The 16,266-nt window shown below is 39.2% G+C and overlaps 1 protein-coding gene and 2 long non-coding RNA genes across 3 annotated transcripts in view; 1 reads left to right on the forward strand and 2 right to left on the reverse strand.

The window, feature by feature from the left end:
• The window catches only part of LOC147336347 (uncharacterized), a 397,968-nt gene that overhangs the window by 316,645 nt on the left and 65,057 nt on the right, over positions 1 to 16,266 (forward strand). The gene's annotated exons all lie outside the window — the stretch shown is intronic.
• Positions 386 to 8,222, reverse strand: LOC147336371 (uncharacterized). The gene is made up of 2 exons (XM_086287023.1): positions 7,747 to 8,222; positions 386 to 7,625 (listed from the first exon to the last, which is right to left on the reverse strand). The coding sequence occupies exon 2, from the start codon at positions 7,604 to 7,606 to the stop codon at positions 1,094 to 1,096; it is 6,513 nt and encodes a 2,170-aa protein (XP_086143149.1). The 5' UTR covers positions 7,607 to 7,625; positions 7,747 to 8,222; the 3' UTR covers positions 386 to 1,093.
• On the reverse strand, positions 8,795 to 14,758 carry LOC147336372 (uncharacterized). The gene is made up of 3 exons (XR_015128538.1): positions 14,029 to 14,758; positions 12,877 to 12,903; positions 8,795 to 9,860 (listed from the first exon to the last, which is right to left on the reverse strand). It is a non-coding gene; the product is annotated as an uncharacterized LOC147336372 (long non-coding RNA).

Genomic DNA, 16,266 nt, shown 5'->3' on the forward strand with positions numbered 1-16,266 from the left:
ATGTAGTTATCTGTGCAGTCCAGCACTGATGGATCAGGTTTGGCTCAGCAGTTCATGAAGATGGTGTTAAGATGTTGTTGTTTCAGCTGAGGATGGTGAAGTTTGAAGGTTTTCCCACAAAGGAGACTGTGCCCTATCTGAAAAAATATATCTAACAAAACACGTGCTTATAACACCACCCACCCAGCTCAGCCCCCAAGTGTCTATGTAATGCTGGTATGGGGTGTCGGTTACTAAGTTTAATTAGTGCATCAGAAAGCGGGGGCTACACCTAAAGCCCACACTTTCTGATGTCTTTGTTTATTAGCAGCTTTTTCCAGCTGCTCAGAGCATTCTGACTTGGCCTTTATCCACCCAAACCCAAACCCACCCAGATAAAGGCCAAGTCAAACTCACACACCATACCAGCATTACATAGACACTTGGGGGCTGAGCTGGGTGGGTGGTGTTAAACTGTAGTCGGGAACTTTCAGAAAACTATCCATTTACTTCTACATCAGTTTTTATACACATTCTGTAAGCTGTACTAATGTTTTTCTCTACATAATGTATCATTATAGACATCTCTGGTAGCCTAAAGATAGTTTAAAACTTTTGACATTTTTTACCTGTAAAACATGATAAGCAAAAACTCATTCATCACAAAAACTTTTGATTCTACAAAATCTACTATAATCAAGAAAATATAATTGTCTGTATTTATTCGTGTATGTCATCATAATATATACCTGCATTTATCTGGGATTTATTTATTTACTATTTCATATTTTAAAGCCCTTGGAGGGGAAGATCTCGTTTGTTGAGCTACATACGTCATAGTAAAAAGATTTAGTCATTTAAAACATGATGTTGGTTTATCAAATGTTGCAGCACATTTCAGATCAGAGGTGCATGATAGCAGATGTTCTCTGCTCTGCATGAAGTTCAGCAATAATTTGGTGAAATGATTAATAACATTGCAATAAGAAAGGGTCTTCTGACAGACAGAGTAGGGAAGACCCTTTTTTCAATGAAAAATCTTTTTCATGCTCTACAATCAGTAAACTCTGTAACAAACATGATCTGTAATTGTTTCAAAACTCACCAGACGACTTCATGATTGGCTCGAGGACAGGACACAAAAGACAGGGTTGTGGTAACTGTAATATGATCTCAGAACACCTGAATACAGACATTTCTGTGGCTGAGAAATAAAAATGAGGTCAAGCAGGGTGTTCTTGTCTGTAGTGGCAGAAGTGATCAGCTGTGAATACCCTCTCGACTGAAACTGCTCCAGAATCTGTTTTCTTCCACTCTGCAACTGGTTCTCATTAAAATCTCCACACACAATTATTGGGTGACAGTCCATTATTTCAAGTGAATCTAAAAGACTTACCAGGTTTTGCATGAATGGTGTCAAACTGTAGTCAGGGGGTCTGTACACAACAGCAATGAGTGCAGGGAATGGAGCCTGAACCTTCAACACTAAAAACTCAAGATCAGTGACATTATGCAGATACTGTTTTACCTGAACCTGAAAATGATTCCTCAAATACACAACAACTCCCCCACCACTTCTGCTGGCCATGTGAGGAAAGTTTGTGTAGGACACATGTCTGTTGCGTTTGAACATGGTGTAGCCGTCCAAATGAAGACTGTCTGCAACAAAGGAGCCTTGAAGGTGAGACTCAGTGAGACACAAAACATCTGCTAAACACATTTCATGATGACTCTTGATGTCACTGATGTGAGATGGCAAACCCTCTGTATTGTGATGGATCAGTGTAAGAGTGTCAAGTCTGCTGGCTGTTTCTCTGACCTGAAGAAGAGGCATCATTTCCTCAACACTGGCTTGTCTCATGGTTTGGAGCGCTGCAGTTACCTCGGGATTGGCGTAAATCTTTTTCTCATCCAAGTCCTGCAAATAGAGTCCACTGAGAGACGTCACCCTGCTGAGAGCAACGTAAGCCATACCTGGTTCAAAAATGTTCTTCATTGAAACTACAGCTGTCTGTGTTGTAAGACCCTGAGTTTTGTGAATTGTGCAGGCGAATGCTAGCTTTACAGGAAACTGTCTGCGTACTGCTCCTTTAAACTTCAGACTCTCCTCTGCTCTCTCAATGTAAACAAGATCATCAGATGCTGCATTAGCACTGCGGTTGTGTCTCATAGGCTGCCGGTTGTCCATCCTGAGCCCCAGTTTAATTATGTGTCCATCATTTTCAGATCTCACCACCTTTACCAGTATACCAAAAGCACCGTTGACTAAACCGTTTAGTGTGTCCAAGTTTCTGGTCAGCATGACTCGAGCTCCTTCAGCAACATTCAGAGTGTCAGGTAAATCATTTCGCCCACCTGTAAATGGTTTGTCTCTTCGTTCCATTCTGCCTGTACATTTATCCTTCTGGAAATCGTCTGCATTGATTATTATGATGTTTGAATGAAGCTTCTTCAGGGTATCTATGTTGTGGGATTCCACATTCTTGTTGGTGGCATAAATGTGTAAGACCTCAGTTGGACATTCTTCTGGTGCAGTCACAGCCTGTGACAACAAATCTCTGTCGCACTGAGAAAGTTCATCCGTCTTTTCTTTGACTCTAATCCTGTTCAGCATCTCTGCAAAGGCCACATCATCTTTCTGACGCATGATCTCGGTTAGAGTGATCATCTGAAAATGTTCCTGCCATAGGTCAATCTGTTCTGGATCGTAAACACAGAGAGGTTTAGACTGTCGCACTGGTGGCAGCTGGTAAAAATCTCCAACAGCTAAAACTGACATTCCACCAAAAGGTCTCTGAGTGCCTTTGATTTGTTTCAGTCTTGCATCCACATAAGCAAAAAGTGGTTTTGAAACCATTGAAATCTCATCAATAACAATAATTTCAGCATTCATCAGCTCAGATCTGACTTCATCCAGTTGGTTACCAAGTCCTTGAATGGGTGGTTTCAGACTCCTGGGTAGTTTCAGTAGAGAATGTAACGTAGAGCCACTGATAGAAAAAGCTGCTGTACCGGTAAATGAAGTCAGTAAAACAGTTGGATTTGATATGTCAGCTTCTTCTGCATTAGCAGGCAGTCTGCTCAGGATCTTTGATGCTTCAGAATGAATACACTTAATCAGATGTGACTTTCCAGTTCCTGCACCACCGTTGATATAGAAGAAAAATGGATCTGGGTTCAAACCACAAACTCGCTGAATACACCAGTCTCTTATGGCATAGAACACGCAGGCCTGCTTCTGGTTCAGATTCTGATACATTACACGTACCACGGCTGGATCTACTGCAGGTTGTTCTCTGACGGCTCTGATCTTTGTTACAGCATCAGACTGACGACTGTAGTCGGGAACATTCTCCTGTTCGTTCTCATCATCAGAATGTCTCTCAGGAAGATTCTCATCACATTGCAGCCTCACAACTTCAGATTCAGGAGCAAGATTACACCATTCATCAATCACAACATCCCTATTTTGTTCAAACTCTTCCAGTGCACTCTCAATATCCTCAGAGTTCTTCTCATACTTGTCTTTATTTCTTTTCACAACCCTTTTCACAGACTCACTGTGGTCTGAACATGGAAGTCGTACAAAACCTGAGTTGTAGAAGGACTGATAGGTTTGGAACCCTTGTGGTTTCAGTTCCTGCTCTGATCTGTGTGGAAGGTAAAGTCTCAACAGTCGACCATAATATTGCTCAGGATCTTTTTCCTGTGAACAGTGGTAATACCTGATTATAGCTGGTTTATCATTCTTTCGCCTTTGTACAAATCCAAGCTGGTTTAGAAGAGGAAGCACATCTTTTCCTTCATTTGGACCACTCACCAACCTGCACAAGGCAGCAAAATCAGCCAGTGACATTTCCTCATATTCTGGGGTCTCAGGTCTGCATTTGTATTTATCACTCAAACTTGTCATCCAAATATTACAACTGTCATGTGTTGTGCTTTCCAGGAAGCTCATGGGGCGACTCATTTTTACTGGGTTATCATCTGTTGGTACAAATACAACACTGCGGGAACATTTTTTCATTTTTAGGCCACAGACTCGAGTCACACACTCCTGTGCGCTGATTTCTCTCTTTTTTGAGTAAGCCTGCATCACAGCTCTCATTTCATCACATTCATTGACGGTGTTCTTATCAGAGTTGTCAATAACTGTCTTCAGGTATTCAGAGAGGCCAGATTCTTTCTTTGTTATATATTTACAGAGGTATTCTATACATGAATAGGCATTCAAAATGAATGAGACATCTAAATTAGAGTTCCAGGCTTCAAGCAGGTCTGGGTTGTAATTGTTGATCCAACACTCATTTGGGTCACGTTTCAGAATCAGAGCTGTTTTCTTGTTTATGTCTTGGAGGCATTGTTCATACTCATTCATTGTCAAGTTGCATCGTGACAGAATCTGCTCTATGGTGAGGGAAGCAGCTTCAGGTTCCTTCAGCAGGTTCAACAAAGGTCTGAGTTTGGCTTTTGCAGCTTCAGTGTCTGAATCCTCATCCTGTCTCACAATCATTGTTCTTGTGGCTGGTGGTTTGGGAAACCCAAATCTACAACCAGAGTTCACACTCTTAAAGCATGTCTTTGTGTGGTTTTTGCTGTGCTTTTGTAGCTCAGTGACTTTTTTGTGCAGTTCAGGTTGTTTTTCTGGATCAGGGAGTTGAGCTGAGATGTATCTGTCCACAAAGTCACAGACAGTTTGGTCATCATCCACATCTGCTTCTACCTTTTCTCGAATCCACAGCAACATGTGTATATGTGGACTACCTCTGTGCTGGAACTCAACTCTGTAAAAGTAATCAATGATCTCACCAAGGGGCTGTGCAGGAGAAAAAAGCAAATCTCTGAACAAAGCCTCAACACGCTTATCAAACATTCGCATGGTGGTTACTGGATTTGATCTTAGAATTTCACACTTTTCTGACCAGTCCAGGGCTTCAAAATCAACCTCTTCACCTTGCTGTCTCTTTATTGCTTGAATCACTTCAGGCCATCTCATCTCAGCAGCAGAGAAAGTGACAAAGAACTGAGGTGTTCCTATTTGGCGAACCATGCTGAATAGATCTCTGGTAGTTTTCTGCCAGTAAGCTGGAGTTCCTCTGAGTGGCTGCATAAATCTGATTGCATCTTTATTTCTTACCAGCTTCTCTACTTCTGTCTTACTTTGTAACATTCCTGATGTGATTTTGCGTCCATCTTTGGTCATAGTTTTACCTTTCCTTAGCTGTATTGTCATGCTGGAATTAGCCAAGTGTATTTCAGTGACAAACTGTGAGAAAAACAGGTAATTTGTGTCTTTAGCAAATCTTGCATCAATGTTGAAAAGCCTTGACTTGAAGTAAGCACTTGGTGTGAGTTTAAGACGTCTCTTTTCATCCAGTGTATTCTGACCAGTAGGAAACTGCACAGGAAATGCCATGGCTTCCAAATGAGGAGTTCTGAAGAAGCTAACAGGATTGTTTCTTTCTGCAGGAGCCACACAATATGTGTTATCAGTGAAACAGAGAATCTCTTCTGAAATGTCTACAGGCTGCAGACAACTTTCTAGAGCAAAACCTCCATTGTTCAAATCACTTTCTGGTTCATCTGGATTTTGTTCCTCTGGTTGTTCATCACAGGATTGCATATTAATAGCTTGTTCACTTTCAGACTCACTTTCGCACAAAAGGGCATCTTTTTCATAGTTGTCAATTTCCATTAAATCTGCTTCATTATAATCATCACTTGCCATGCTGGCTTCATCACTGCTGTCATCATCAGGTAACGTTGGATCACAAAGCAATGCATCATCTCTGATAATAATATCTGTGTACTGTGGATGAATTTGTTTCAGTTTACGCAGAGCTTGAATGAGTTTAGACCAGGTGACAGTCTGGAACAGCTGATGGCCTTTGTAGCACAGTCGTCTTTTCAGCTTTATCCTCATGATCTGTGATTGGCTTCTGATCCTCGGTAAAGAGTCAACTGTTTGTTGGACCTCAGATGGTACACACACCACATTACCACGTATAAGTCTCTGTCTCCCCTTTGGAAGAGGAATAATCTTAGCAAATGGTATGCATTTGGCAATCAGATGTCTCTCCAGAATGTTGAGATCACAAAGTTCAGCTGGAATATCCTGCAGTTCTAAACCATTAACAGCAGCAAGCCTGGGCATGCATCCACTTTTGAGGGAACTGTGACACGTGTGACAGATATACTCTTTTTTTCTCTCAACAGGAAAGCTGCAGTGATCATGACATGCTTCATCACACACATGAACATATTTACCAGTTAGACACTGATGAGCTACAGTCTGGTGTTTTGAGTAATTTTGTCTTTTGCAGATTTTTACCTGATTAGGAAAAGAAGCTTTTAGACAAACAGTACAAACATAAGATGGTGCTGACTTAATGTTTGATCTGAAACGAGATATGGCCTCATTCATTAAAGTGTTCTCTGGATGACACTGTAAAGTCTCAGCTGGTCGATGCATCTGGCGATATTTCCGTTTTATGTTCATTGCACATCTGATATTATGCATCTGTCTGAAAGAAAAACTGTTCCAATATTTTACTCTCATTCGTTCTCTCATATTGTCCTTGTGTTGTTGCTGAAATTGTTTTTCTTCTCCATACCGCTTAGTCATATAAGATCGTTTTTTCTGTTTAAAATCTTCGCTTTTTTTATATAGGTTATATACATATGACCTCATGTAAGCTTTATGTTTCTCTCTGAATCCAGCACAAGTTCTGTATATTCTTCTTATACGCTCTTTCTGCTTATCTCTGAATATGGGAGATTCTCTATACGTTCTTGTTATACGTTCCTTCTGCTTATCTCTGAATATGGGAGATTCTCTATACGTTCTTGTTATACGTTCCTTCTGCTTATCTCTGAATAGGGGATTGTCTCTATATGTCCTTATGACACGTTCTCTTTTTCTCTCTCTAATTTTAGCACTTTCTCTATACATCTTTCTCAAATGTTCTCTGTGTTTCTCCTTATAGGTAGCATTTAATTTATACAGCTCATTTTTGTACAGACTCTTTTTCTGTCTGTGATCAGGATCATTACACTTCTTAGTTGAGTTTTTTTTCTTTGTCTTGAAGCTTTCATCAAACCTGTACATCTGCCTTTCTTTCGTCTTCTGATTTTCCTTTCTCTGTGGTAGCTTTTGTTGGGTCAATAATCTTCTCCTCATTTTTTGCCTTTCATGTTTACTATATTTCAGCAGTTTATCTGAGAGTTCCTCTGTTATCTTAGTTGAACTGGAGGCACTGTTTGAATCATTCTGAGGAACAGAATCTGATGTTACCTGAGTGTCTCTTACAGAAGATGCAGAGGTTTCTATTTCTAAATACTCAGAAGGAAGATGGTTGTTTTCAGTAGCAGCTGTCTCATTTGAATAATCCACTCTGGATGATGTCACTTCAGTCGTTAAAGTGTCTCTCACAGTCTTCTGTGTCTGGTCAGTAGATCTTTGGGAGTTTATTTCATGAACGGCTTCATTTAAAGCTGGTGCTGTAACAGTTGTAGCTGTTGGTCTGTATTCGGTGGTTTGATTAGCATCTCTTTGGTCAGCAGCGTTTTCACTGTGAAACTCGATGGGCTGTAGTTCATAAGTGCAGCTTGGTGCGATGCTGAACATTCTGTACAAACGTTTGATCCTGTCAATCATGTCATTAAGACGTGTGAATTTCAACATAACTGCAGTTCCACCACTTACACTTAGCGACAATGGCATACCAGTAGACTTACGTGGGTGAGGGTCAAAATATGCATATTCACCTGAAGTCAGCCTGCTAACAGCGATGACTGTTCCTCCCATGACTAGCAAAGCATAGCGAACGTCTGAAGCCAAACACTGTAATCCCTGTTCAAGGCTCGGAAAGTGATCTGTACCATCAAATGTGCCGTAATGAGCAAACTGAGACATGTCGACTTGATACTCGTGTCTGCGGCTGGTAACAACTGAGGGAAGTTCATCGCAGGCTAGAAACACACTGTTCACAAACCTCAGTCTGGCATCTGAATAGACGGCATGGCCTTTGTCCAACACACGGTTTAGATCTGCTCTGGTAATAAATTCATCCTCATGTAAGAATGACAGGAAAACCAAACTGTTAGCCATGCATTGCTGATTCCGGTACTTTCCATACCTAGGAGCGGCCTGGCTTCGGGAAGCACAGACGCTACTCACTCGTGGACTTTCACTGTTTGTAACCTGTACATGAGACTGTACTGGAGCGTGTCCATCATGCTGTGTTTGTACAGTTAGCTGGGGTTTAGTCTGGATTACCTGCATAACTTCAGGCTCTGGGACAGACACTGAGGGAACACTTCTCTTTACCACATCTGCATAAGACACTGTGGCTGTCTCTTCATCATGCTGTGTTTGTACAGTTAGCTGGGGTTCAGTCTGGATTAGCTGCATAACTTCAGGCTCTGGGACAGACACTGAGGGAACACCTTTCTTTACCACATCTGCATAAGACACTGTGGCTGTCTGAACACTGCTCTGCACTTCAGTGCTGGGAAAAGTTGAAACACACACCTTTACCTGCTCACTGCTCTGAGAAACATTCAGCTGTTCTTTCTCCTTCTGACGTCTAAGCTTCTGAGACTGAGACCTTTGACCTTTTCTTGGCATTTTGCTGAAGTACAACCTGGAGCTTATATGTGGTTATACACAAATGTAAACAAAACTGAACCTTGAAACACAGAAAAACGTATAACTCCTCAAATTACTGTTAAATCTGAGAAATGTACTATTATATATAAAAAGCTGATTTTCTACTCCAAACTCAAAATAAAGGAAATTCAAAGTTCTCTGGAAACAATTTGATCCGTTTTATTGTAGCTCTTTTTGAAACTGTATAATTTTACTTATATTTTTTTAACCAGACTGATAAATAATTACAACTTCTGTAAAATGATATGCAGAATAAATCTCAACAATCAACAGGCTATATTAAAAGTCTTAGCTCTTAGGGGAGTTTATGTAAATCTTTCAGATATCTAAAATTGAAATCAAATATATGGAGCTTTGGTGGTGTGGTGATAAGATGACTGGTGATGAGGATTCTCCAGCTGGATTTTCTGCAGCAGTCAGGAAACAGGAAGTCCTCAGGCGCTTCTCGATGACAATACTAACTGAATACTTACACTGAGTGACAAAATGGGTTTGTCCTTAAATAATAGTACTATAAACTTGCAGTCAAATGTTATAGCCAATGAAACAGACTAACAGACTGGATCTAATTTATTATTTATCTGAATGTATGTATTACAAAATAACCAGATTATCTTATTACAAATAAACTTATAAAAAGGTGATATTTTATACAATTGATCAAAGTAAGCCAAACTAGCAGTCCAAACTAAAGTCTAATGCAAAATTAAAATGACAAATGTAGGGCTGTGTAAGTAGTTTCTACTATAAGTTCTACTGTACTGTAATTCTACTACTGTATATTCAACTTGTAATTTCCAGCAAAATGACTGAATGTGAGAGAGTTTAAAGACAGGAAAGAAAGAGCAGTGAGAGCAGAGATCTCTCAGAATTCTGTAACAGATAGATTGGATTCTGAAAAGGATTTCTGAAAACTTGGATTCTCAAATTAGATAGAGCAGTAGAGATAGAGGGATACAAGATGGAATGGCTTTCAAATTAGATAGAGCGGTAGAGATAGAGGGATACAAGATAGAATGGCTTTCAAATTAGATAGAGCGGTAGAGATAGAGGGATACAAGATAGAATGGCTTTCAAATTAGATAGAGCGGTAGAGATAGAGGGATACAAGATAGAATGGCTTTCAAATTAGATAGAGTTGGGAGAGTGATAGGATAGACAGAATTGCTTATAATGATAGAGAGAGAGAGGATCTTCTGCAGCAGGTCACCTGTAAGACACAAAAGGACTGGAATTAGTCGTATTTCCAATATGCTTGGATTTACCATATTCTTCAGACTATATGGCACACCTAAAATCCTGTCATTTTCTCAAAAATATACAATGTGCCTAGTGTATCGATTCTGGTTATGCTTACTGACCTCAAACGGGATTTCTGTGGTACACAGCGCTCAAAATTCTGTGAAATATTTTAGTAATACTTCGGTAAGCTACAAAGCTGCGCTGCTTGATGTATTGTCAGAGCATTATGGCTACCATAGTCAGGACCCTCGCAGAGTAATTCGTACGGTGCTTCAACATAACATTATGGTGTGTGTACAAGGACCTGGCACGTGCTAAGAGACATGCTTATGAAGCAGATTTCAAACTGATCAACCCATGAAGAGTTTGATGGATTTGTAGATGAGGAATGAACTGAAAAAGTGAGTGTATTGTTCTGTATTTTATGTGTTACAACTGAACAGTGTTGAGAGTTGTTGTGAATGACTTGAATAAAGTTGGACTTATCTGACTGTTTGTTTGGCTTAATCTGCCTTAAAAACAGGCTTGTTTATTGACATTATGCCTTATAATCTCAAAAATACAGTACATGTAGGGCTTTAAATACTAAAGAGTTCTACAGTAAATTATTGGAGTGAACAGAATGACAATGTTTAACAAATGATGGTGGAACTGTTATAAGGACATTTTTACGTTCTATTAAAACAATAAACTAAGTCTAAACTCAAACCAAGACGTGCTGCTACAGTAACTTACTGTAAATATTATATGGTCCAACAAAACCAACACACTGAGGTTAGAGCAGACAGTTTCAGGCCACTCTGTATGAATTTTGGCAAAATGAGAAATTTGGAGACAGCTAGTTTCTACACAGCAGTTTCTACATATTTCAGTCACATTTGGGGCATGTTTGATACACAGCAATAAGCACTACACTAAATCTATAATAAACTTATCATAGCTGATATAAAGGCCTAATTACCATAATTTAGTATGATGATAATTTCTTTGTAGATCATTTCATGATAAAAAGAACAGAAGTGAGTGCTGTATCTGAGCTGTTGCATGTAAGATCTTTGCTGGAGATTCCCACATTTCTTAAACAAACAAACAAACAAACATGACTTTCAGACAGTTCATCTTTTGTAAATTAGGGCAGGATTATTTTCAAAAAACAGCCTTGATAAAAATATCAGGCTACTATAAAATGTCTTATGTTTATGTTTTCATCCCACCTATATTTTGCAAGTCATTATGACAAATTACAAAAAGCAGTTTTTAGGCAGTGATTTAAGGGAAGAAGCTTTTGAAATCCACCATGCCCTACCACCAGTGGTCTCAAACTCTGGTCGTTAAGGCCTGGTGTCCAGAAACTTTTCTATGTGTCCCTGTTGCAACACACCTGAATAACATTAGTAGGTCATTAGCAAAACTCTACAGAACGTGACTGCATGCTGAGGTGGTAATTCAGCCATTTGATTCATGTTATAGCAGCTCATGAGTGAATGAACATGATGCAATGAAAGTACTTTTAGAAGTACATTTTTCCAAACACTTAAATTACTTAAATTTGAACAGTCTTCGGGGATGCCACTTCAACACAGTCAAATTCTATACTCTCCCTAATGACCTACAAATGTTATTCAGGTGTTTTGTAACAGGGACACGTGGAAAAGCTTCAGGACACCGGCCCTTGAAGAGTGGAGTTTGAGACCCCTGCCCTATGTGAATATTTAATTGTCCCTAAACTGCTAGTCGTGAGCTGCTCTAATGTGAAACAAACACATATAGTTCTGTAAAGGTTTACAAAGAGATTTCTAAGGATCTGGAGACCCCAGAAAACAGAAACCCTCCCAGACGTTGTAGCTGAACAGGCAAAAACAAGTTGCCTAATAATATCTCAATGATAACCAAGAGCTGTGCTGACTAACTGCACTAAACTGAATCATCTATAGTGAGAGAAAAACACCAGCATTAAAGTCAAACATGGTGCTGTTACTGTGATGTCCCAGAGTTCCTTTACTACTTCAGGACCTACATCAACTCATCAGGTCCTGGGCTTAAGTTTAATCACACTTAGGATCTGAAGCACACAAGCAAGTCCAATTGAATGAATGAAACAAAACACTTGGTGTAAACGAATCAGTCTGGACTTTAATGAAATTAAGATACTTGGTATGACTTGAAAACCCTATCCATCCATCCATCCATCCATCCATCCATCCATCCATCCATCCATCCATTCGCTTCCGCTTATCCTTTTCAGGGGGCACTGGAGCCTATCCCACCTGTCATAGGGCGAGAGGCAGGGTACACCCTGGACAGGTCGCCAGTCTGTCGCAGGGCCAACACACAGGGACAGACAACCATTCGCACTCACATTCATTCGCAGATACACACCTAGTGACAATTTGGATTATTCAATTAACCTATCCCCACAAGCTGCATGTCTTTGGACGGTGGGAGGAAGCCGGAGTACCCGGAGGGAACCCACGCAAACACCGGGAGAACATGCAAACTCCACACAGAAAGACCCCGGCCTGATGTTGGAATTAAACTCAGGACCTTCTTGCTGTGCGGCAACAGTGCTAACCACCGTGGTACTTGGTATGACTTGAAAACCCTATATTGGGCCTTAATTAAGACTTTTTTCTTTTCTTTTTTTGCCTGTCCTGTTTGGATCTAATTAAGACAATTCTGAAATTATAGTGGACCAAAATCAACCAGTGATGTAAACCAGTCATTACCAGTTACTGTAAATGCTTGATGGTAATTGTTGCTATCAGGGCATCCACAGCTGGGTATTAGAGACCAATATGTTTTTACATTAGACCAGGTTGTTCTGGTTCAAAAATGAAATCATCACTTTAAAACTGCTTTTTGTATTTATCCAGGTCATCCTTGTTAGATGATTTGAAACATGTGAAAAAAAGCATAAACAAAATAAATCTGCAAAGAAGAAAGACCTTTCTCAGCACTGTACCGCAGACAAAACCTTTACTTACCAGACTTGCGACGATCAGATCAGTATCCTAGAGAAAGGAAACAACACATCAGATCACTGTTTAATGACTTACACTGTTGAACCTCTTCACACACAATCCAATTTACTGTGACATGAAATAACTAGTAAGATCCTCAATTTCTTCAAGCCTTTATGAACTCACTGTAGTCTAAAGAGGACAAACTTCAGTTACAGAGTCTCACAAGACGATAACATGTGTAATAAAGGCATGCATACTACAGAAGTGCAAAGAAGAGGCACCAATATTTGTTGGTACAGATTATGGCTTTTTAGCTCCATCATTTTCTATCACAAGTCAGTGCTTAATAAAGTGTGGAAAAACCACAACTGTTAGAATCAACGGAAAACCTCATTAGGTTTTAGTTCTGATCTGAATATGTAAATCCTAAAATACATGTCAATTCTGACATGTTATAGTAACAACAGTGGCACGCCATTTTTGCAATTAATTTCTTAAAAATTATAATAAAAAGTCCTTCCATTGTACCTGTTGGCAGGAATCTTTTTGTATTTTGCAATATTTCCCTTTTATATATAATTTTCAAACACATTGTATCAAGCAACTTATTAAGAAACTGATTTAAACTTAGTGTACATAAATTACACACAGGCTTTAACATACACAACATTGCCTACTCACAACTCTGGTTCTCTTAGTCTTTTATTATTGCTTAAATGTTTAACCTACCACTTCTGTTCACTCAGGCAAAAATACTTCTATAGTGGTCTGACTTTAATGTAATACATAAGCAGAATATGAGTGAAGATATAAATCAACAACTGTGGTGCTCTTAAGTGTTTAAGCTACCACTTACACTAACTCACCTAAAATGCGTTCATAGTTATGTCTGCTAGGTAAATCCATAAACAAACGGAGAACATGAACAACTGTATAAAAACAGTTGTTTGTGTTCAAACATAAAAATCAGACACAAATGGCCTGTTAAACTTCAGGGACAGTCAGAGGTCATGTGTGGGGCCTTTGCTGCTACAAGGTATAAATTCTGACCATTTGTTTTTGCCCATCAGTAAATGGTAATGTCACAAAAACCAAACTACGTTAGGTAAGTTGCTAAACATGTTACACAGTGACAATGTCATATTACTGCAGTTACAATTGCTGCTTACTTACCAGCAAAGGCAAAACCGAAGTTCTGTTTCACTCTGTAACAAAAGAACAAAAATACAGAATCAGACAACTGAAATCAGCATCAGAGTCAATACTGCATCACAATCTGTAGTGAAAAAAAAAATCTGTTAAATTCTTTGTTTACAACAGCTTTACTATAAACACCCCATCTTCTCTTTCTGCACCTTATTAAAGATTTCTGTCTTTATTAAGGTGATGTGTCGTTTTATCCATCTGCAATTCCACAGAAATTCCTCATGAACGTAAAGCTCTAATACTTTGGTGCTATTACATAACACAGCAGATACCACAAGCAATGATTTGCTCGCACTGCACACTTGATCAAATGATAACATCACAGTTTCAAAGCGTGCAACAATCACAAATAATACTTGATACTATAAATGCTTGATGGTAGTTCTTCGTATCAGGGCTTCCACAGCTGGGTATTAGAGACCAGCATGTTCTCACATTAGAACAGATAGCTCTGGTTTGGTTTTCTCTGCTTCATACGTGAAATCATCACTTTAAAATGCTTTTTTGTATTTATTCATATCATCCCTGTTAGATGATTTGAAACATGTGACAAAAAAGCATGAACAAAATAAATCTGCAAGGAAGAAAGACTTTTCCCAGCACTGTACCTCAGACAAAATGAACTCACTTTAGTCTAAAGAGGGCAACATTTAATTGCAGAGTCTCAAATGGCCTTAACATGTGTAATAAAAACAATAATTACTACAGAAATGCTTTGATAAGCCTTTAAAATTAGACATAAATGGCCTATTAAACTTCAGGGACATTTTTAGGGACACTCAGAGATCTAGTGGGGGGGGGCTTTACTGCTTATAAATCCTAAATGTGTTTTTGCCCATGAGCAAATGGCAAGATATCACAAAAAGCCAAACTATTGTATGTAAATTGCTAAAAATGTTACACAATCCCAATTTCATATTGCTTCAGTTACAATCACTGTTTACTTACCAGCAAAGGCAAAACCAAGCTTTATGTCACTCTGTGTAACAAAAGACAAAGAACAAAAATACAGGATCAGAAAACTCAAATCAGCATCAATACTGCATCACTCTCTGTTGTCAAAAAGATTCACTAAACTTCTTTGTTTACTACAGCTGGAATACAAACAACAACTCTCCTCTGTTTTCTTTGGTCTACATCTCATTTAAGATTGCAAAACACTCATACATGAAAAACTGCACGACATATTTTTAAGGCTTTAATATTTGAGGTGGTCTGCATTCAAATTCTACTTCCTAAAATATTACCAACTGCACATAGTATCATAGTAAATATGCTGTAGTTTTAAAATAAATATCTATGTACCATACTAATAATAATATACTGCCATATTTTATTTATGTGAAGGTGGGCTGTTGTTTATTTCATTAATTTCCCACAAAGTGAGAATTTAAACTGTGCTGCAGATTTAGGTTGGCACAAACAAGCCTTTGTTAAACAGTTCTTAAAAATTAAAGTCTACATATTAGGAGTTCTTATTATTCTTGGGCTATGTCCACACGTACACAGGTACTTTTGAAAATGGAGATTTTTCTATGCGTTTGCACCTTTCGTCCACACTTAAACGGCGTTTTCGGTCACTGAAAAACTAAAAACGCTTGCCAGAATATTTTCGAAAACTCCGTTTTTGCATTTATGTGTGGACAGGGAAACGGAGAAAACGCAGCGCCTTTTTTGACGTCACACTGTGCGCCACGTTATTGTTTCGGTGAAATGCATTTCTACAATACGGTTACTGTTAATTGTTCTCTCTGCAGTGTTTAAATGCTTACATATGCGCACACAGTTACTGTCCCCCCACAGATATGACTCGGTTCTGCTTCTATGCCCCATCTTTGTTTACCATTTCCCACCGAGGCTTCTAGACTTCTGATTGGCCAACATTTCTACACGGTTAGGAATATAGCGCCACCTGCTGCTTTGGCATGTTCCTAGCAGCGTTCTCCTTCATTTCTGCATTTATGTGTGGACGGGATTGTTTTTTAAAACAGAAACGGAAAATCTCCGTTTTCAAAAATACCCGTGTATGTGGGGACATAGCCTATGTTTAATCCTCAGTTTCTCCCCCCCTCCTTTGTCTTAATTAACCCACAAGACCTGCACACACGTGACTCTTTTTCTCCCGTGTTCGGTCAGAGGCGGTAAAATGGCTCCTTTGATCTTGCCGACAGCTGACACTGAATCTAAGATGGCGGTTCGTTAAAA

The sequence above is a fragment of the Aulonocara sp. 'chitande type north' Nkhata Bay genome, linkage group LG3, assembly GCF_057382095.1.
Source record: "Aulonocara sp. 'chitande type north' Nkhata Bay isolate Kocher_YH1m ecotype deep benthic linkage group LG3, A_spYH_male_GT1.1, whole genome shotgun sequence".
Lineage (NCBI taxonomy): Eukaryota > Metazoa > Chordata > Actinopteri > Cichliformes > Cichlidae > Aulonocara > Aulonocara sp. 'chitande type north' Nkhata Bay.